At 45.2% G+C, this 21,559-nt stretch overlaps 1 protein-coding gene across 1 annotated transcript in view; it reads right to left on the bottom strand.

The window, feature by feature from the left end:
* GTF2A1L (general transcription factor IIA subunit 1 like) overlaps window positions 1-21,559 on the bottom strand; it is a 986,845-nt gene that overhangs the window by 742,135 nt on the left and 223,151 nt on the right. Inside the window, exon 3 of the mRNA XM_069234044.1 lies at window positions 6,107-6,230. Within this exon, the coding sequence (XP_069090145.1) occupies window positions 6,107-6,230 (124 nt within the window). The remainder of the gene's footprint in view (window positions 1-6,106; window positions 6,231-21,559) is intronic.

The following is a 21,559-nucleotide window of genomic DNA, read 5'->3' as shown; positions in this document are numbered from 1 at the left end:
GGGTCCTCCCCTCTTGGTCCAACCAGGATTGGGCCTTGCCCCCCGGTCTACGCCTTCACGGGCAGCTGAAAGGTCGCCCGCTCCGTCCCTTACACTTAGGAGGCCCCCCGTGTGCTCGGGGAGTCCAAGATCCCTCTCACCAGCTGGCCGTTCCCGCCCACCACGGCTCAACAGAGATCCAGTGTTCCTGTGTTCTCCCTCACTCAGCGCCGGTGGATTCTTCTCCTCTTGCCTTTGTTTAAGGGCCCCACTCGGGTCGCTGTTGTTTGGGGGCGCAGGTACGATCCAATGGGCCCTGCCTCCTTCCCCTTCTTGAAGCTTTATTCAGCGCTCCCGACTGCCGTGCTTTTTTTTGGGGGGGGGGGGGGGGGGAAGGGCTCTCCGGATCTTTCTCCCCATGACAGATGTCTGGCCCCACCGCTCGCCTGATGTTTAAGGGTCCTCTCCCCCCTTTTCCCAAGCCAGGGGAGCAGTGCTAGGGGTACCGAATCTGGGTGTCCGCCGCCTCTCCTAGTCCTTCAGTACTGCCTCTGATGGATCCAGTGTGTCCAAGGGCCCATCTCCGCGCTCCTCCTGCTCCAGTCCGTATTGTGGATACCGGCCTCCCCCTAGATCAGGGTCCGCCAGCTCCACACATTACCAGCGCCGCCGTGGTCCTCTCCACCGAATCCAGGCCGGGTCCAAGGCCCCCGGCTTCAGCGCCCCCCCAGCTCACCTCAGGCTTGGTGAGCAGTGCGCAGCACTAGCTCCGCCGGGGAGCAGTCCCCAGCCCTCCGCCACCGTCTTTGTCTGGCCGGCGGCACCTCCGGGGTTGTAGGCCCGTTCTCTGCAGGTCGCGCGCCTGCACGCAAGTCCCCGGCTTCTCGGGGCGGGTCAGGCCGGCGGCTCCCGGAGTCTCTGACTCCCTCGCGATCCACCTGTCAGTGCCCAGAGCGGGCTCTACAGTTCTCCTGTGCCCTCTCAGGCTCCCCCGCACTGCAATGGCAGGATGCCCCGGGGCTAGGCTCAGTGTCTGTGGATAAATTACAGGCCCATCCGGAGCGCCAGAATTAAGCATGCGCCATCTTCATTCGCGTGCCCACGCCCCATCCATTTGAAGTTAAGCTGTCTCTTCTGTTATTCTCTTTGTATACAGTCAATGTTTTTAAAAGTTAGGCTGGTATTGCCAATGTAGAGGAATAATTCCCATAAAAGCTCAACACACAGAAATATATGTCTGCCCCCTTTTCTTTGCTCCCAACTCTTTTGACCCCCTCATTCTCTGGGTTGAATGCAACAAAAGTGCATCTTTCTGGCTTGTTTGGTGTTAAAAAAGTTTATGTAAACACACTAGAAATGGTTGCATCTGTAGAGTATCTCAGCCAGTCTCTGCAGGAATGAGACAGAAACATTCCCAAGATGGCAGCCTTGTTGTGTTCTATCTCCTGCAGAGACATGCCTGGGACAGCTGCTGTGGCACCTGGAATACATCCACTACACTCCAAACCGAAACACGTAGGTAAAAGACATTGTCATTTAGAATGGCAATAGCTCCAACTCTCAAAGATGCAAGACTTATTACATTGCAAATACTTGCTGTTTTCCCTGCTGCCTTTACACTTTTACAATTTTTTTTATGGGGCCCCAGTCCCACATGGGGCGCCCACAGCTTAGCTTTTTGTGGAGGTGAGCGGCCCTGAGGCTCCAGAAGACTCCCTACATATAGTGCCCTTTTTTTCTGATCAGGAGTGATCACACTTTCTTGTGCTCCTGCCACAGGAGGAGCCATAAACCTTCCTCAGCTATCAGGCGCAGATGGGAGCAATGCATCCTCCCCGTCCCATAGACAGAGTGGAATAAGGCTAACATGTCCGAAACCTCAGGCACGTGCAAAGGGGACGGCAATGTGTCCTTCCACATTATTCCTCTGCCCCAAGAGGTGGGTCCTCTGGACAGTATACTCTTGCAACTGGACCGGTTAGATAGGGGTCCCTTGGCCAGGAGCAGTTTGTGGAGAAAGGAGCACACAATTAATAAAAATTAATCAGAGTGCACGCTTATTACCGAGGACGGCTTAGCGGCTTCACTTCATATGGTGAAACGGCAGCGTTATCAGACGCTGCAGTGGCAAGCACATACGCCTTTGTTACTTGCTTCCCGAACTCTACGGTTAGAAACAGTCAGGTCTATTTCATTGTGTGGATATCTAACTGAACACCATCAGCCATTCTTTACCTAAAAAGTATACCTAGAGCCTTGAAAAAGTCCGAGAGGACGAAACACGTGTTGGCTGTTTTGTTGCTCATCTATGCCTGCTCATTCTGAGGAGTCAGTTTGTTATTGTAACCTGCTATATACTTTCTCATATGTGGATTCAAACAATTTTGAACTATGATTCAACGACCAATTACTGAGGATTAAACTTTTCCACACTAAGTCACCCGACTTTTGGACTCTCTTTGTTTGGAGTGCCCCGGTTTGCTCTTTTCTTAGATAATAAAAATTATTTAATGACGTCTGTGCCACTCCTTAAGAAATTTTGTATTGCTGTAGTGAAGCGCTACATTCGCTATTTCACATTCAGTCCCCCTGCAGATGAGATTTAAATGTTTTTAACTTCAACTTCGTAGGGCCAATTTAAAAAATACTGGGCTCGCTCTGCTCTGACCAACTTTTCTTTAGGCCTCCTGGCCTCGAAGAGGGAGCTTTGCATTTGATGCTTGGTTTCTGTGCTCCATGCTCCAGACCTTTCCTCTGCCTGCGCTCCCTAGGCTCTCACCTGCCTGCTCTTCCACAGTCCCTACATAGCCAGCAAGCAGAAAACGTTCACTACTGCACTCCTCAAACCCCATGGCCTCCTGCCAGTCTTGCAGGACATCTGTGTATTAACAGCAGAGCTAGGGGCCAGTCCACAGAACCCCCAGGAAAACCCTCCAGGGTCTTCTAGCAGGTCAATCCCACCAACTGTTCCTCAGAAAGCATAAGGGAACCAGCTCCACCAGCCCTGGAAAGACCCACCTTAATCCTGGGGATCAGTTGGAAATAAAATCCATTAGGTTGGCATCAGGTGGCTTCTCCTTCCAGCTGGACATTCTTTCACCGTTGTTGCTCCCAGGTCCACTGTCTTCTCTACTGTCTCTACCTAGTGCAGTGGGTTCCCGAAGCCTGGCACTCCTAGCCAATCCTAGGGTGCCACATCATCACTCAACCGTGGTCAAAAACCTCCCACAAAGCATACTATGACATTCCAATATGCTGATTTCAAGTTCTCTGTGGAAAGAGCTTCAGCTCTGCCCCTAGCTGACACAGCTGCCTGATCCTTTACTCCTGAAATTCAAATGCAAGCCACTTCCATGTTAGGCTCTATAGGTCTTGCCCTCCTCCTCCATCTCTGTTGGCCTGGGCTGTCACACCCTGGATGCAGTGTGACATGGTAATCAAGATTTATTCACCACTTCTTCCTTTCCTGGGAACTGGATCAAGTACTGTTAATCGCTCTATTGTGCGGGGAGATATATGATCCTCCTGCTAGGCAGCAGAGTAATTAATTTTGCACAGAAGCTGGAATCAGATTATAGGGTTGTTGTGTAGCCATTTTAGATATAGCTCCATGCACGTTAGTTTTGATACACTAGGCCGCTGTGCACTTTGACCTAGATATATTTTATTCGGCTTTGCATTGTTATTTTTACAATAACCAGTTTTGCGGTCTTGTTTTATTTTCATCTATGTAACTGTTTTTGCTTAGCCCAGCACTGTGTTCTCAAACAAGACGTTCTTGATCACTTTGTGCTTCAGTCAAGGCTACAGTTTGATACACTGCCGGTGAACGTGGTAGAAGTTTAGTCTCCAACATTCGTAGAAAATACACATCCTTACGTAGGGGAATTTTCTTAAAATATCAGCTGTGTTATTATAAAAATTCTTTCTAGTCCCATTATACATTAAGAGGGAGATTCCAGCCAGGGAACCACGACTGTATGCTGCTTGATGAATGCTTTGCTGCAGATGCTAATGCAGACTACAGGCCTTTGCTCAGGTATGAGGGTTGATGTCCTCCCGGGGGAACCTGAAAGGCAGAATTAGAGTTTAACATGCTATGCTCAGATTATGAATTAGAGAGGAAATAGTCCATAAATTCTAGTGACAATATGATAGCGTTATTCTTATGCTTCACTATTCTTGTCACTATTTAAATATTGTCATGTTGTGTCGCCCTGGTTATTGCAGCTCACGCTTTGCTATCTAAAATTCAGTTGTTTTATTAAACCAGTCTTTAAAACTCATACTGCTTCTTATTGTCATTTATATATGAGACCGAATTGTGATTGAGAGAACCAGATGCGACCTGAGTGACCACGACTTCCCTGAGAAGTATAATAGGTCATGCGCTCGGCTGCCCAATCATCTCCATCTCTTGGTGGAGATGAGGCACTGCTAGTTAGCGGGAGCAAAACCCGGATTTAGAGCAACAGCTGTCACCCGCAGTGGGTCAGACAGTCTCCCACACCGTGGGTGATCTTGCTGCTCCAAATCCAGTAGTCACATTAGAATAATGAGAGCCTACGCGACAGGGTAAGCCAGGGAAATATGCCAATTCTTAGTGTCACAAAGAATGTAGGACTAAAGACTGTGCATTTACATTCTGAGTATGTTTACCCCTAGACTGATACCTCAGTGGACCTAAATGTTGCAAAACTGTACTGTAATGCAGATTTTGTCTGTAACATGCAATACATTTCAAATACGACAGACTTTCAATACCCACTACAGTGGTGCATTATGAATGCCAACTCACAATATAAGAAATACCCCAGGTGAGTACCAGTTCCTTCTGCAATAGGCTTCCTGGGCACAGATACTGGGGTGCACAAGACAGTAGTCTCCCACGTGCAGCCTGCATGCGTGCCTGCTCACATATAGCTAGCCCAGAACCTCTTACCCTAGCTGTACAGCAATGTCCTTATCTTCAGAGGCAGATATTGGCAGTTGGCATTAGAATGATTAAACCTGAGCTCAACAACTCAGGAATGTTATCACTGTATTCTGATGGGGTACTAAAGGCCTGTGTGCGGAACCAATGTCTTTCAGTAATGCTATGCGTCCCACTGGGTCAGTCTTACACCATACTTCCATAATTGGCTTGGGTACTTTATCAACTGAGCCCTTTCCTTTTCTGGCTAACAAGCATTTCACCAGTATTTCCACTTTCACTCTGTGGGGGTTTCAGTGATTGCCCTTTCAGTAGCTTCCAGTCCCCTTGCCCCAGGTCACACCCTAGTCACTCTTTTGTGCAGTGATACTCCACTAACTGGACACTTTTGTTGCCATCTTGTTTTATTTTTGTTCTATGGAGGGAGAAGGGGTCTTGCTTCGCTGCAAATGTCTTTATAGTGTTCCAGATAACTATCCCTCAACCACACACAGGTGCCACTCTGGTTCCACTGAAATTCCATACCTTTAGCAGGCTGGTTTCTGCAGAATTTTTGCACATCTTGAGGATCAACTAGACGCACTTTCTTTTAGGTCTCCTTTCTTATATTGCTGGCCATGCTCACTCAAGTAAGTGATTAATGCACGTTAACTGATCCTTAAAAATCTACTTTTAAGCATGCGTGTTAAAGGTAGAGGAGAAGTTGGTGAAGAAAAACACTTCAACGGGTCATGTAGCATGCACTATGACCCCACATGCCTCGAATTTCAGGCAAAATCACTTAGACAATACCATATGCAAATGAGCCTCCCAACTTGACTACAGGTTTCTTATGGCACTGATATTCCACAAATTTCCTAAAGATTTGTCCTTGTTTATAAAGTTAGTAGCAGCTATCAGAAGAGTATTTTACAGACTGTGCACACTTGCTTAGCATAGCAGGAATCCAGACTTTTGGATCAGCAGTGTGAGTCTTTCAGCCAATCACTCATATATCATAACTTCAACCTTGGGCAACAGTGCTGACAAAAATTCCATTATGCTATCAACACAGTGAACTGGCTGTTTGTAGTGCAGGTACAGCATTGAACATGTAGCAATGGGTGAAAGGCCATTTTTTATTTAGCAATAAGGTAGGCAGAACCAGCATATACCAGCATAATATATCAAACAACTTTAGAAACAGTATCTGACCTGTTGAAGTTTGTAGAGTTTGATGTAGATTCTGTGGCAGCTGCAGAACAAACTGAGTTGAACTGTGATTGTCTCTGAAGAAACCCTCTGTTGCTTTGGATTGAATTACCTTGGATTCCCACAGCTGAAAAAAGCAAGCACATACGCAAATTACTCGTGTCAATTACTTTCAGACATAATTGCATCCAAGTAAATTCTGCAGTCAACTATGTACAATAGTACCAATAGAATAACAACAAAACTATTCCATCCCTGACAAAAAGTTGCTGGTGTTCAGTTAAGCTTAAGAAACTCTCTAATCTCTAAGAGATGTGTTGAAAACAGCTTTGGATAAATGGCGACATATTTCATGTCAACTGCTGCTTCTGGCTAATAGAAATTATTTATATATATATATCAATGGTTTTCTAGCATAGATAAGAATAAGTTACTTACCTGTAACCCTGGTTCTCTTCCAGGGGAATCCGCAGCCAAGTCAAACACTGGATATTCCTGCACACATGTGGGGGACTATATATTTCTCAATACATACATGTATGCAGCCTATACTAAAGGCTATCAATGCACAGTTTCCATTGCGTTTTGCTTATTGAAGAGTAAAACTGGAATGGCACAGGCATTGTTAGTCAAACTGGCACCGTGCCTTTAAGACCTGCAGTATCCAACCATGGCCCAGAGGTGAAAGTTAGGTCAGTACTTTTTTACTGTGAAATCCTGAATAGGACACATTCATGTTTACAAGTAACTAACTTATTCTTCTCTTCCAGGGGATGCTCATCAATAGTCATAAGCACTGAATCAAATAGCAGATAATAATGTCTGGTGAAAGTATGCACCTATCACCAAGTACCAGATTTGCAGGTTTTGGAGATGGGAACATTCTTTAATAGGGCCGGAGCTGCCGCCTTATCTCTTGTAGACTGAGCTTTGGCACTGACAGGCAATTGCTTTTTAACCAACCGGTAGGTGAATAAAATGCAAGAAACTATCCATCTGGAGATGGTTTGCTTAGAGGAGGCTATCCCTCATAGGACCATATTTTACGCACAGATTGTCGGATGTCTTTTGTTTTGTGTAGATAAAACTAAAGCACTCTTTTGAGGACTAGAAAATGTAAAGCTCTTTCAGCCAGTGAAGACGTGTTGGGAAAGAAAGTAGGAAAATACATTTTCTGGTTAATGTGAAAATCAGACAACTTTAGGTAGAAAACTGGAAGGAGTTTGTAATACAATCCTGATGGCATGAAAAACAGTATAAGGCTCTTTGGAACAGTGACTGAGGAGGTCATTCCAACCCCGGCGGGCACCGCCACTTGGCCGCTCAGGCCATTCTGACTTTCCCACTGGGCCGGCGGGCGCCCGCCAAGGGAGCGCCCGCCGGCCCAGCGGGAAAGGCCCTGCAACACAGAAGCCGGCTCCGAATGGAGCCGGCGGTGTTGCAGGGGTGCGACGGGTGCAGTTGCACCCGTCGCGATTTTCACTGTCTGCTATGCAGACAGTGAAAATCATGCTGGGGCCCTGTTAGGGGGCCCCTGCACTGCCCATGCCAGTGGCCCCATGACACCCATTCCCGCCATCCTGTTCCTGTCGGTAAAAAACGCCAGAAACAGGCTGGTGGGAAGGGGGACGGAATCCCCATGGCGGCGCTGCAAGCTGCGCCGCCATGGAGGTTCAGCCCAGCCAGGTGAAATCCGGCGGGAAACCGCCAGATCCCCTTTTCTGACCGCGGCTTTACCGCCACGGTCAGAATGGGCAGGAAAGCACCGCCAGCCTGTTGGCGGTGCTTTCCGTCGTTCACGGCCCTGGCGGGTTTTACCGCCAGGGTCGGAATGACCCCCTGAATCTTTCTGGCTCTACGTGCAGAAGTGATTACTACTAGAAAAGTCGTTTTCCAAGTCAGATGCTGCAAGGATGCTTTATGTATTGGTTCAAAGGGTGGACCCATACGTTTTGAAAGTACTATATCCAACTTTCAAGAAGGAGTGGGAGATCATACTGGAGGAAACATTTTCTTTGAACTTTCTAGAAAATCTTTAACTACAGATATTTTTTTTAAAAATTACATTTGGGATGGTGATTTTCCATAGGCAGTAATTGCTACTAAGTGAACCTTAACAGTGGAGAACTGCAATCCTGATTTCGATAAATTGAGAAGGTAAGGTAATACAACCTCCTTCTGACCTAGAATTGGATGGTAACAATTCTGTACGAGCCACATGTAGAATCATTTCCATTTAACGGAATAACAGAACCTAGCAGAAGGGTGTCTTGACCATGAGTGTGTTCATGCAGTCCTGAGAAAGACCTAAATGACCATATTGCAGGAACTCAGGAGCCATGCTGTCAAGCTCAGCGAGGGAAGGTTGGGATGGAGAATCTTCCCTTCGAGCTTGTGGAGGAGATCCGATCTGCACAGCAGCCTCTTGTGTGGTCTCTGATAGATGTAGAAGGTCCGTGTACCACCACTGTGGGGGCCATGCTGGGGCGATCAGGATCATTCTGGTCCTGGCTCTGTAGAGTTTGTTGATGACCTTAGGTATCAGAGGAATGGGGAGGAACATGTAGAGAAACGTTTCTGAACAATTTATCAAAAGAACATTCCCTTTTGTTCCTGGTTGGTAAAATCTGGATGAAGTCTGGGCATTTTTTGTTTGTTGTGTCCACAAACAGATCTATTTGAGGTTATCCCCATTCCTGGAAAATATCTTGAACAACGTCATTGTTTAGGACCCCGTGGTGAGCCTCTGTGCACTTAAAGAGCCTGCTTGAGTGTTTAGACTCTGGTAGGTGAACAGCTGAAATAGTTAGATTTTTGGCTAGTAGCCATTTCCAGATAGCTTGTGCCTCCAGTGAGAAAACAGTGAGTATATATACCTTTTCCCCATTGTAGAAAGGGAATATATTGCTTCTTTTTGGAGTAGACTGATGACTTCTTCATTTCACAGGCTCTGTAGATAAAAAGATGTTCCTTTTGGAGTGCCCATAGGAGGAGGGGATTTGAATTTGAGAGAGCAGCCATTTTGAATCTGCACGCTGGTCGATTGGTCTACTGATGTGGCTCTGAGCTTCCAGCATGAAAATAGTAATGGAAAGAAACTGATATCAGCACACTGGGGTGGCACCTATATGGACACTGTGCACGTCAAATCTGGTGAGGATGATGCCTGAGACCATCTCTGTTTTTGAGGAAGCTATTTACTTTTATTCTATTTGAAGTTCATGGTATAGTTTTTTTTGTACAGCATTCGACTGCTTCACAGCTGCCTAAGATCTTATATGATCAAACGTTAAAGAGGTAAGAATTGGGACGTAAAATAAACTGTATATTATCTGTATCTAAACATGGGAAACCTCATCAATAGTAGTCATAAGCACTGAATATTAAAGCCCATGTACGGGGTACTCCAGAGCATATGTTATATATACACACATAAAATAACTACATATATATGTATTTGGGTATATATATCTCACAACACATACATGTATGCAGCCTATACTGAAGGCTATAAATGCACAATTTCCATTAAGTTTTCCTTTAATAAACATTTCCCCAGACTCAAATATTTTCTGCAAAACAGAAAAGAAAAGAGCAAATAGTTTAACACCAAGCCTTTATTGAAAAGAAAAACTGGAATGGAATGCACAGGCATTGTTAGCCTATAGGCTGCAGTAGAACATCATTAAAGCAAAATCTGTCACCTTGCCTTTAAGACCTTCAGCACCTCCAGTATCCCACCATGCTCAGAGGTGAGAGTGAAGTGACAGTTGACAGGTTAGTTCTTCTTTCCAGCTCCTTCAGTGAGGATCCTCTTTTTCTTGACCTTTAGTCAGAGAAAATACTTGATTTTTCTGAATTGTGACATTCATTCAACAGTTTTAAGTACATAGGTGCTTTTAATCTTTTTTCCTCACTGAATTTGTTTTCAGTCCATTCCAAAATGCCATGTTTATTCAACAAATGCCCTTCCTTTGGCAGGAAGATGGATCTTTCAGACTTGCACTCTGTGTGTATGTATGGTGTGCTTGCCTTCCTCACACTGTCCTGACACCTGCTACCACTGCAGAATTTTTTCAAAGAGAACTCTAAAGGACAGGGGAAGAGCAGACTGCATGCCATTCAGGAGAGAGGAAGGGTGAAACCTTCAAGTGGCTTTGGGGAGGGGGATCTAAAACCCCTTTAAAAGTGCCCTTTTCTCATCAACAAAGAGGAAGAACAGAAAAAAACAAGCAGGTCTACACCACTGCCAACGAGTACACAGTCAACATCAAAAGAAATTCCTGTCTGTTCTCCATCAGTGTTGAAGTCGACAGGAAGACCTCCAGCGCCGTCTCTATCGATGGTAAGGAGGCCAATGGTGATTGCTACCCTTTCTCCTGCAATTAACACATGAGGACCAGTCGGGATTTATACCGCATAGGAATACTCTTCGTAATATTCGCCGCTGACCCATGTGATTCATTCACGGACTGGGGAAGTTGGCAACTATGCGTTAGCCTTCCTGGATATACAACAGGCGTTTGACACGGTCTGGAGGGTGGGAATGGGCCCAAAAGACATTAAATGGATTGAACTGCTATACACAACTCCACAGACCAGGGTACATACTGGCCGCACAGTCTTGGCAGCAATAGAACTCCAGCGTGGTACCTGCCAGGATTGTCCCTTGTCACCTCTGATCTTTGCTCTGGCTATGAAGCCTTTGGCATGGCAGCTCACACAAAGGATTAGCAGTTGGGGGATACGAGTGGTTGTGCTGGAGCACATACTCTCCCTTTATGCAGAATATGCGTTACTCTATTTACAGAAAGCAGCTGAATTGGTCCCACTAGTGTTGACAGAACTGGCGACATATGCAGGGGTCTCTGAGTGAATAGAGCAAAATCTCTCCTCTTCCATTTGGGAGGGCTGACCAGATCCCTGTTGGAACAACTTCTACAGGTGGACTCACCTTGGGTAATCAACAAAATAGTTTACCTCAGAATGTTTATAGCGGTGGACGAATCCACGAGTTCAACATGGGAAGGGTGATGGGGGATTGCGGCGATCCATCCAGTTTTGGAATACATTAAAATTGTCTTTGATGGACATGATAGCCCTCATGAAGATGGTGGCGTTGCCACAATGCCTCTACACCATGCAAGGTACTTTTTACGAGATACTGAGAAAAACCTTTGTGAATTAGTCAGTGGTGGAACTACTATGGAAGGGATGAAGGTATAGGGTGAGTTTTGCCATATTGCGGAGGGAGTGGGACAGAGTAGACCTAGAGATTCCAGACCTAGAATTATACTATCTAGCGTCACAGCTTTAATATGCCATATACTGGTTAGAAACCGAGTAAAGATTCTTGGCATGGATGGGGTGGTTATATAGGGGGTGTTGGGATTATGTGTTTGTTTTTTCCTTCTTTTCTTCTAAATGTGTTGAAATGTTGTGGTAACGGCCAACCAGTGGCTGGGGAGAACATACTGTTAAAAGGATTTGTACAAACAGTTCTTATTACATGATGTATACATGTGGATAAAAACTTTAATAAACAAATTAAATTGTTTTTAAAAGAGACCGACGGCGGAGTGATTGCCATCTAGACATGTATCCAAAACACCGGCGACTAAGCGCCCATCCACATCAAGACATCACCCTTCAGAGAAAAGGCATACGCAGTAGAAGAACTCGAAGTTGCACAACAGCTCGACGTCTCATCACAATGCTCCAAAATCAACGGTGAGCCATTCCCCCATTGCATCGGCACTCGTCATCAGTATGAGGACCTTTTGAGGCGGAAAAGCCCAGTTCGTAGAATGAGGAGGATGGGAGGATCTGTAAAGAATCTGCTGTTAGACAGAGCCTTTACCATATAAGACATTACTGAAGGTGAGTAACTTGTTCATCCGATAGAGACTTCTAGCTGCAGATTCCTTACCTTAGAATAGATACCAAACAAATCCTTCCGCTTCCTTGTTCCACTGAACCCTACAAAGAGTTTATCATCCATTTTATGTGCTTTGGTATTATAAATACAGAATGAAAGTAACCGTTTAAGGTCCAGGCGGTGGAGTCCTTGGAGTGGTGATTTGGTGCAAAGAAAGCCAGTAGCATGATGTTTTGGCTGACTTGAGAATGTTTCACAACCTTTGTCAGAAAAGACATACGTTCATTTAAACAGTTGGGCTGGAAGGAAGCTGGTGTATGGAAGTTGACCAGAAAGAGTCTGCAGCTCGTTGACTCGCCTGGCAAATGTGATGACCATTAAGAACACCGTCTCCATTGTTAAGTTTGCGAGAACAACTGTGCATGGTTTCAAAGGGACAGTAGGTTAAAGCCAAATTGAGATCCCATTGATGCATAACAATAGGTTTGAAAGGAAACATGTGGAAGACTTTTCTTAAAATGTATCCCAACAGGTGACTTAAATAGGGAGAGTTGATTGGGCAACCGCCCAAATGCAGAGATGGCCGAAAGATATCCTTAACTGTGCCCTGAGCAAGGCCTTGCTAATCTAAAATCAAAATAAACAACAGCACTTCAGACAGGAGTGCAGAAAGTGGATCAATATGTTTCTCAGCACAAGTTTGTCCCAATGGCAGGCATATGCTGTTTTTGCTGACACAGCGCTGGCTGCCAAGATGACATCACAGACTCAGGGAGGAAGGTCAGACGTGCAACTGTCGCCACTCAATCTCCGCACATGAAGGTGGAAGGTATGCAGGTTTGGATGTAGGACCCTGCCCTGTGTCTGAGACAGTAGATCCTACTGAAAGGGAAGCCTGATCAGAGGACAGATGCTCATGCGTTTCTGGATACCAAACTTCTCCAAAGCCACCATGATAACCTGGGTCCGGACGGTTCTGATCTTTTTCAGAACTCAGGAAAGAAGATGTATTGCCGGAAAGGCGCATAACAGTTGTGTATTCAAGTTTAGTCAGAATATGAGCAAAAGCTGCTTTGAAAACTCTAGCACACAGATTTGCGGACATTGCTCATTCTTAGCAGTGACAAATACATCTAGTTAAGGTTCTCCCCAATCCTGAAAGAGACCACAAGTCACTTCCGGATGTAGGCGCCATTTGTGGTCAGAGGGGTATCAATGGCTGAGTTTGTCTGCCCTGGTGGTTAAGATCCCACAAGCGGTTTCACAACAAGGAAAATGTCCTGAAGTTCCAGCCACGTGTGGAACTGTAGAGCCTCCTGGCACATGGTCCGCGACCCCTCTTTGACCTGTGTATGGTATGGCCTGGAGTATTGTCTGTGAATACATGGACCGGTTCCTCTTTAATGGAAGGCAGGCTAGCTCACAATGCCAAGTGATTCGCCCTCAGTTCCAGAAGGTTGATGTGGAGCCCAGAGGCTTCTGATCTCCACCTCTCCCAGGTGGCCACCCTAGCCCAGACGTGATGCATCGGTCACCCTTGTCAATCCTGGATGGGGAAGGAAGAGGTGTCTGCCGCTGACCCAATAGCAGTCCATTAACTACCACTGCAGATCTTTCAGTCTCATCCAAAATCTGGGAAAGGTTCAATCGATTCAACTGTGCTGCACCCACTGAAACTTCAGATCCCACTGCAGAGCATGCATATGCCACCATGCCTACTTCAGAAGCAGTATACAGTAAACTCAGTAGCCTAAAGAATTAGTCTCACCGAAATCCAGGACTGAGGTGGAAACATCAGAATCATAGCTCGAATGTCCTGGACTTTCGACACCAGAGGGCATGCATCTAATTGCACTCTGTCCAGAAGGGCTCAGATGAGAGAAAGCATCTGAGAAGGAGTCAGGTTTGACTTTAGCATGTTGATAGTGAACTCTCAGCAAATGCAGGAAGTCTGGTGTAAACTGGAGGTGTACTAAGCAGAAACATGGTTCCCTCGGGAAAAGCTAATAGCCTATGCTTTCAAGGCAATTGTAATGAAGTGGTCTAGTGCAAATTCAAAGTTTATAAAAGACTAACTGTTAAATAGTTAAACATCTATGCATGTGCAGGCATTGAATATCTAAATACACATCAATAATATATTGCAAACAAGTACAGAAAACTGTGTAAACGATAGTAGGTGCTGTAAGTGGATGGCGCAAAGTTAGTGATTTGGGAAAGATTGTCAACAGTAGTGCGCAGCGATACATAAATCTACAAAATGTTGACTTAGGCAGCATAAGTTTTACTACTAGGGAACCTGGATTTACAATAACCATATAGGTTCTATCCTTAGCAAACATTCATTTAAGGTCAACACATATATGTCAACGTTTAGACCCCAATGTGTTTATTTGTATCCGAGTCTTCATAAGGACCAAATTGGTAGACAGCTCTCAAACAAGGTCAAGTCTATGTAGATCAATATCTTGATATTTAGAGTGTAAATCTGTGGATCTGCTGATTGGCAATCAATGAGAGGTTGTTAGGTATCGTAATCAGCGGAGCAGCCATCTGAGGCTGAATCTCAGATTCAGCGTCAGGCAGCTGATGCCAATTGCTAATACTGCTTCATTTTGATCACCTACTGTCATTTATACAGTTTTCTGTACTTGTTTGTGTAGGAGGTTGGTCAGGTTTGTAGTGGGTCCCTAAGGTAATTACACCTTATACCAGGTCCGGTAATCCCTTTTTAGTGAAATGCAGTGAGTGTCTAGAAGCCAGGCTCCTAGGGGTAGTGTGGATGAGCAGTCAAGGCCCAACTAGGAGACATGAAAATCTCATCAATACCACTGTAGTCACACAGTACTCACACACATGAAAGAAAATACTCAGAGTTACAAAAATAAAGGCACTGCATTTTGGTGACAAATGCCAAAAATACCATACTCCCTTAAGAGGTAAGTAATACACAAATTATATAAATTAGTAAGCAGAAATAGCTGTAAAAACAGTTAAAGAACAGTACAAATAGTAAAAATCACAATAGTTCGAAATGGGCCTAGGGGGAACACAAACCATATACTAAGAAAGTGGAATGCGAAAGTCGGTTTCCCACCTAGGCACATGTAGTGTGTAGAGAGGCCCTGGGAGTATTAGAAAACACCAAAAGTAAGTAATAGAACCCACCCCAGAGCCCAGGAAAACAGGAGTAAAACACAGTAACTTTCATAGAAAACAAGAGAAAGAGGATTATCAAAGAACCAGAAGAGACTGCAAGACACCAACAATGGATTCCTGGACCAGAGGACCTGTGGAAGAAGGGGACCAAGTCCAAGAAGCACTAAGGAGTCCAGGGAGCACAGGAGCCCCTGCTACCCTAGATGAAGGTGCAATAGAAGAACCATCGGTGAAGAACAACAGTCAGTACTGTACCCGAGAAGACAGATGCGGGTTTCTGGTTGGTGCAGATGTCCCATGCCGGATGGATGATTGCAGTCTGGTTTGCGTCACTGGATTCCGCCAACAAGCTTTGGCACACGCAAAGCATGTGGTTAGCAGAAAATGGCACTGCCCAGGACAAGAAGGGACCTGGTGGACTCTACCCAGGAGAGGAAGTCAGAGGGGGCTCTTAGCAACTCAGAGAGCCCTCAGAAGACCAGGCAGCATGCACATGAGTCCCACAGTACGGGGACAAAGAAGGTGCAAAAGGAGGCCCACGCAGCACTACACAAAGGGATCCGACACTTGTCACTCAGACGCTCCCAGAGCTTCCTGCCAACTTGGAATCCAAAATGGCAAGACCCAGGGACCCTCTGGAGGAGCTCGGAGCACCACCCCTATGGTGGTGATGGACAGTGGAGTGGTAACTCCCCTTTCCTTTGACCAGCATTGCACCAGAGAAGGGAATGGGGGTCTCTGAACCGGTGTAGACTGCATCATGCAAGGAGGGCACCATCTGTGCCTTGAAAAGCATTTCCAGAGGCTCTAGGAAGCTACCCCTCACAATCCTGTAACACCTATTTCCAAAGGGAGAGGGTGTAACACCCCTCTCCCAAAAGAAATGCTTTGTTCTGCCTTCCTGGGCTCGAGCTGCTTAAGCAACAGGAGGGCAGAAACCTGTCTGAGAGGTGGCAGCAGCTGGAGTTACGTGGAAAACCTCAGAAGGCTGTAATGGCAGTACTGGGGGTCCTCTAAGGAGCCCCCAGAGTGCATGGAATCATACAACCAATGCTTCCAAAAGCTTTGGGATATGATTCCAACATGTTTCATACCAAACATGACCTTATTCGGAGTTACCATGGTGGAGTTGAACATGGGTAGTGACCTATATCCAGTGCACGCATAAAATGGCGTCCCCGCAAGCATGAAGTCTGGGAAAATGGTCCTGGAGGTCGTGGGGGCACCTCTGCTAGTGCAGGGATGCCCACACACACACACACACACACACACACACACACACACACACCTACACTGCACCCTGCCTTCAGGGTTGGAAGGCCTGCAATACGGGCGACTTATAAGTGACCTGGTGCAGTGTAAATTGCAGTGAAAGGGTTCATGCACCTTTTCACACAGGCTGCAATAGCAGTCCTGTAGAAGCCTTGCATGGGCTCCCTGTGGATGGCAAAATAAATGCTGCTGCCCATGGGGATCCCCTGGAACCTTAATACCCTGGGTACCTAGGTACTATATACTAAGGACTTTCAAGGGGTGACCAGTATGTCAATTATGGGTGAAATAATGGGTTACCAGTATGCAGTGACAAAATCTAGAGGGGAGAGAGCATAATCACTGGTGTCCTGGTTAGTAGGATCGCAGTAAACACAGTCAAACACAATGACAATCAGGCAGAAAATGGGGGTAACCATGCCAAAAAGAGGGTACCTTCCTACAGTTTGTAATAGACAGATAGATACACTCAATGCCTGCACAAGCAAGTATATGTTTAACTATCAAACAGCTGGTGTTTTATAAACTTTGATTTTGCTCTAGGCCACTTCATTACAATTGTCTAGGAGGCTTAGGCTATTAGCTTCAACTGAGGGAACTGTCTTTCAGGTTAGTATATATTTATCCAGGTTCCTAGGGCCACGAGGTTGCCCCATACATTGTCTATAATAGTGAACTAGAGGTGAACAAATACTGCCTCTAGTGAGCCTGCCTTCAGCCGTCAATCGTATAGTTAGGAGAAGACTGGTACCCTGACCTCCGCAGGTGTACTACAACCATCACCATTGTGAGCACTTGGGGGGCAATAGTTAAAACAAAGGCAAGCACAGCAAACTGGAAATGCTATTGCCCCATCATGAACTGAAGGTGATCTCGATGGGCCTGCAGGACAGGAAAATGAAAATAGATGTCAGGGAGGCTCAATTCTACCATCCAGTCTCCAGGGTTCAACGCATACCTCAAACTTCCTTTGGTACTAACAAGTAGCGAGAATAGCAACCGTGGCCTGCTTCTGGTAGCAGCACCTCCTCAATGGTCCTTTGGCCAAAAGAGCTTGCACTTCCTGGTGCAACAAAGCGAAATTATCCTCTGTTAGCCTTCCAGGAGAAGAAGAGCGTAACGCTGATGGACAATCTGGACTACCCACTTGTCTGATGTTAGGGCTTGCCATTGGGAGAGGTTGATCTTGCCTCCAATGGGCAGCCTGTGTTACTGCAAGGACATACTAACGGGGTTTGGATGCTGCAGCAGCCGGTGGGAGGTAAACAGGGAAGATCTTTGGCCTTGACACATCCATGACCATGAAAAGGCCTCAGCCAGGAGAGAGGCGGAGTAGCAAAACTGAAGCCATGGCCCTGCCAGCGAGTCTATTGGGCACATCTGATGGGAAACTTTGAAATGTTCCTTAAATTGATGAAAGCCTGGTTCAGGATGGCTCGTGGCTCCTCGGAGACCACAGGCAGCACTTGCGCACCAGTGTTCCACACAGTGTGGCTATAAGCCCCAATCTCCGTTTAAGTCTGGTGGAAGAGAAAGTTATTTTCCAAAAGGTACCCAGCCTCTTGGATTCCTTGTCAAATCGAGTGGTGGGGAAATGGCTGGGATTTCCTCTGGAAGTCGAGACTTGCATCACCAGGCTCTCCAGGATGGGGTACCGGGTGAGAAAAGCAGTCTCTACCAGAGTGGAGAAATGGTGATATGTAATTGTCCTGTGCACAGGGGTGCCAATTCAGGGCTTGGCTCAGGCCTCAAGCAGGACATCATAGAGAGCTTTATTGAAGGGCAGTAGAGGTACTACTAACTTCGTTGCATCATCATGTTATACAGGGATTATAATGCTGCTAGTCAATAAAATTGACTTTTGGATGACTTGCCTGAGAAGGTGAGAAGAGCAGTTCTCTATGCAGGCATTTAAAGGCCTGGTACACAATAGGCTCACATTTCAGAGAAGATTAGCTCCTACCTAGGTAGCGGAAGGAGTAGGTCATGAGTGGCTTCCTCCTGATAAACTGGCAGATTGGACAAAAGGACATACAGCAGAATCTCTTCTCTAGCTCATCACAGGAGACAACCATGAAATAGTGAGTGGGGAGACTGTTGCCTTAAGCATAAGAGGTATCAAAGCAGAGTTTCCCTGACCACATACTTGGAAAATTCTCTATTTAGGAATTTCAAGGTATGTGTTGTAGACAAAGGATGGCTGGTCCTAGGGAACAAGGGAGAAGTATCATGTAAGTGCGGAGTAGAGTGTATGGGAAATTATGAGGTGGCAGAATAAGACTGGGTGGAGGTCCCACGAATGGCTAAGCTCTCCACCTCCCTTTGAACCTCTTGTAAACTCACAGTAATCTGGGGATTTGCTCAGGAGATTTAATCTTCCTGGATATGCCTGACCAAAGTAACCCCAATATGATTTGAACTGCCTTTTTGTATATCACCACCGCTGCTTAGGCAAGATAGCTTCCTGGCACTGAAGGATTCTCCAAGAACTATAAACAAGCAAGAGCTTATTATTTTAGAAGTTGTAAATGGTTTGGAGAGTATCGAATGCCATGATTTTGCTATTGGAGAAGTCCTTTGTAGCAACAGTCTGTATTGTATTATTACTATTATTAGCATTTCTTTAAGTGTTGACCAGCACTAGGACTATAAATGAAATTGCCATATAAACAGAGCCGATATCAATCCGCACATGGCTGAGCTATTACGACTAGCTCAGTGCGCTTCAACAATAAGGCCCAGGAACAGTTAACCACATCAAACATACACACTGACAAAGGCCACTGTTTTAATACAGAGGATGAAATGAAGATCAAAGGGACTAGTAAATCAACGAGTGAAACATCCAGGACTGATAATCACATTAAAAGTAATGCCCTACTAACAGGCAAGGTGAAAGGCCAAAACGTCAATAAGAAAACAAGAGACTAAAAGAGAAAATCGGTCTCCGATGTCCAACCACCAGCTGAGTAAAAATTAATAGCTGGAACTACCATGAAGAGGAACCATGCAGAAGGCGGTTATATATTTGAATTAGTACAGGACACAAATGCGAAAAATACTGTAGCTAAATATCATCCACGGAGTGCCTCATCTTTGAAAGAAAGCAGATGAAGTCAAATGACTCGGTGATGACCTTCAATCATGAGAGACAGTGAATCAATTACCTAGTGGGAAGCAGTTCAGGAAAAAACAGAAGGCGCAGACTGCACCGAAAACAGTAGCTTCAAAGGAGAATGAAAAACATGTCTTTTGCAAGAAAAAATATCATTGTAAAAGGTGGTTACTTGAAACAAAATGAGGAGGCAGGTTCAATGACAATGGGTAACGATCCCCTACCACCGATTGCCCTGTGTAAAGATTTACAATACATCAAACCACACCATATGAACTAGGGCAGATGTTGGCTATAAGCTACAAGGGGACGGGCATTGTAGATAGAGATTCTGCCTTCTGTTGTTAGTAACCCTAATTTAGTTTATTTTGAGTTGAATCAACCTATTTTCCGATATTAACAAATTCAAACAACTGAATAGGTTGTGATTTCTTTCTCTCTTTAATGCTGTCCTATATCTAAGGTTAGTAACTTCACAAGACATTCAGCAAGTGAGTTTGGAGAAACTGTCAACAACTGGTGGCCTGCATCAAGCCACAACAGTAGAGTATGTTTCCTTGAATTTTCCTTTTGAGCAACTTGGGTGATCTGCCCATCATGGGTGTAGATTTCATATAATTGCAAGAACCAATGAATTCTAGGCTAAAATGGTCAAGTTACTGTCCATCAATGTGCAGAACTACAAGCAGGCCAGAATAGTTCACCAACACCAATTAGCCAATACTCTGGCCATGATAATCAGCAGAGGAGAATAACTATGATAAAGTCATCACTAATTGGGGGAGGGGGGAGTCTTAAAGTATAGCCAATCAAGAATAGGGCCGCCAGAGGTTTTGAGGATAGTGGAGGGGTAGATAATGGCCTGAAGTGTGTATGACTAGTATCAGCCTCAGCAAATACAAAATAAGTAGAGAGGGTTTGCCCAAATTAGGTCGAACTTAACTTTAAGTAATTTTTGCCACTCCACTGAGGTGTCAAAGTTGTGTGGGTAATGGCCTTTAAGGATAAGTTACTTACCTGTAAATCCTAGTTCTCTTCCAGGGGTATCCTCATAAGCATTGAATATTCCCGCCCTTGTGCGGGGACCCCGGAGCATATATATATAAAATACATACATATTATCATGTGTAAAACAGCAATGCAGGCTATAATCATGAATAGGCTAAAATGCTTTATTTCTATGCAAGTTTTTATTTTTATTTTTTTTTATTTTTTTATATTATAAAATCACAATAGATCATAAATATCTACCTAAGCCCCAAAAACTGGACTTAGGGAAGTAAACAGCAGTAAATAGCAGAGAAAAATAGAAAAAAACACATTGAAAAACAATGAAGCATTCTTAGCCAATAGGCTGCATGCAGGTTAACACAGGAGAACCATAAAAACTTTGGCACCGTGCCTTTAAGACCCTGAGCACCTCCAGTATCCCACCATGCCTCAGGGGTGAAGGGAAGGTGACAGTTGGTTCACAGTTAGGTCAGTACTTTTTTACGGTGACAATCTGTGTAACTGATCAGAAAGATAATCTGTCCTGCACTTCTAGGAGACTTGAGTCCGGGGAGGAGGGTGGGTTGTTTATGACTTTGATGAGGATACCCCTGGAAGAGAACTAGGATTTACAGGTAAGTAACTTATCCTTCTCTTCCAGGGGATCCTCATCAATAGTCATAAACATTGAATAGATTAGCAAGCCCATCCCTAAACTCTGCGGACTGTCTGAAAGAAGTGCAGGAAAGAATACATATTCATGCAAATAGATTTCTAAGAGAGGCCTGCCCCACCTGGGCATCCGCTCTTGCATCCGAGTCTAAACAGTAATGCTTAGTAAAGGTATGCACAGACTTCCATGTAGCAGCCTTACAAATCTCGGAAATTGGTACATTGTTAAGGAGGGCAGCAGTAGCCGCTTTTCCCCTTGTGGAATGCGCTTTTGGCCTAGCCAGTAATTGCTTATTAGCCAGTTGGTAAGTGTTAACAATACAAGACACAATCCATCTTGATATCGTTCGTTTAGACGCTGCCTCTCCTG

Source organism: Pleurodeles waltl, chromosome 5 (assembly GCF_031143425.1).
Source record: "Pleurodeles waltl isolate 20211129_DDA chromosome 5, aPleWal1.hap1.20221129, whole genome shotgun sequence".
NCBI lineage: Eukaryota > Metazoa > Chordata > Amphibia > Caudata > Salamandridae > Pleurodeles > Pleurodeles waltl.
The sequence above is the reverse complement of the archived record's forward strand: the minus strand, read 5'-3'. Positions and strand labels throughout refer to the sequence as shown.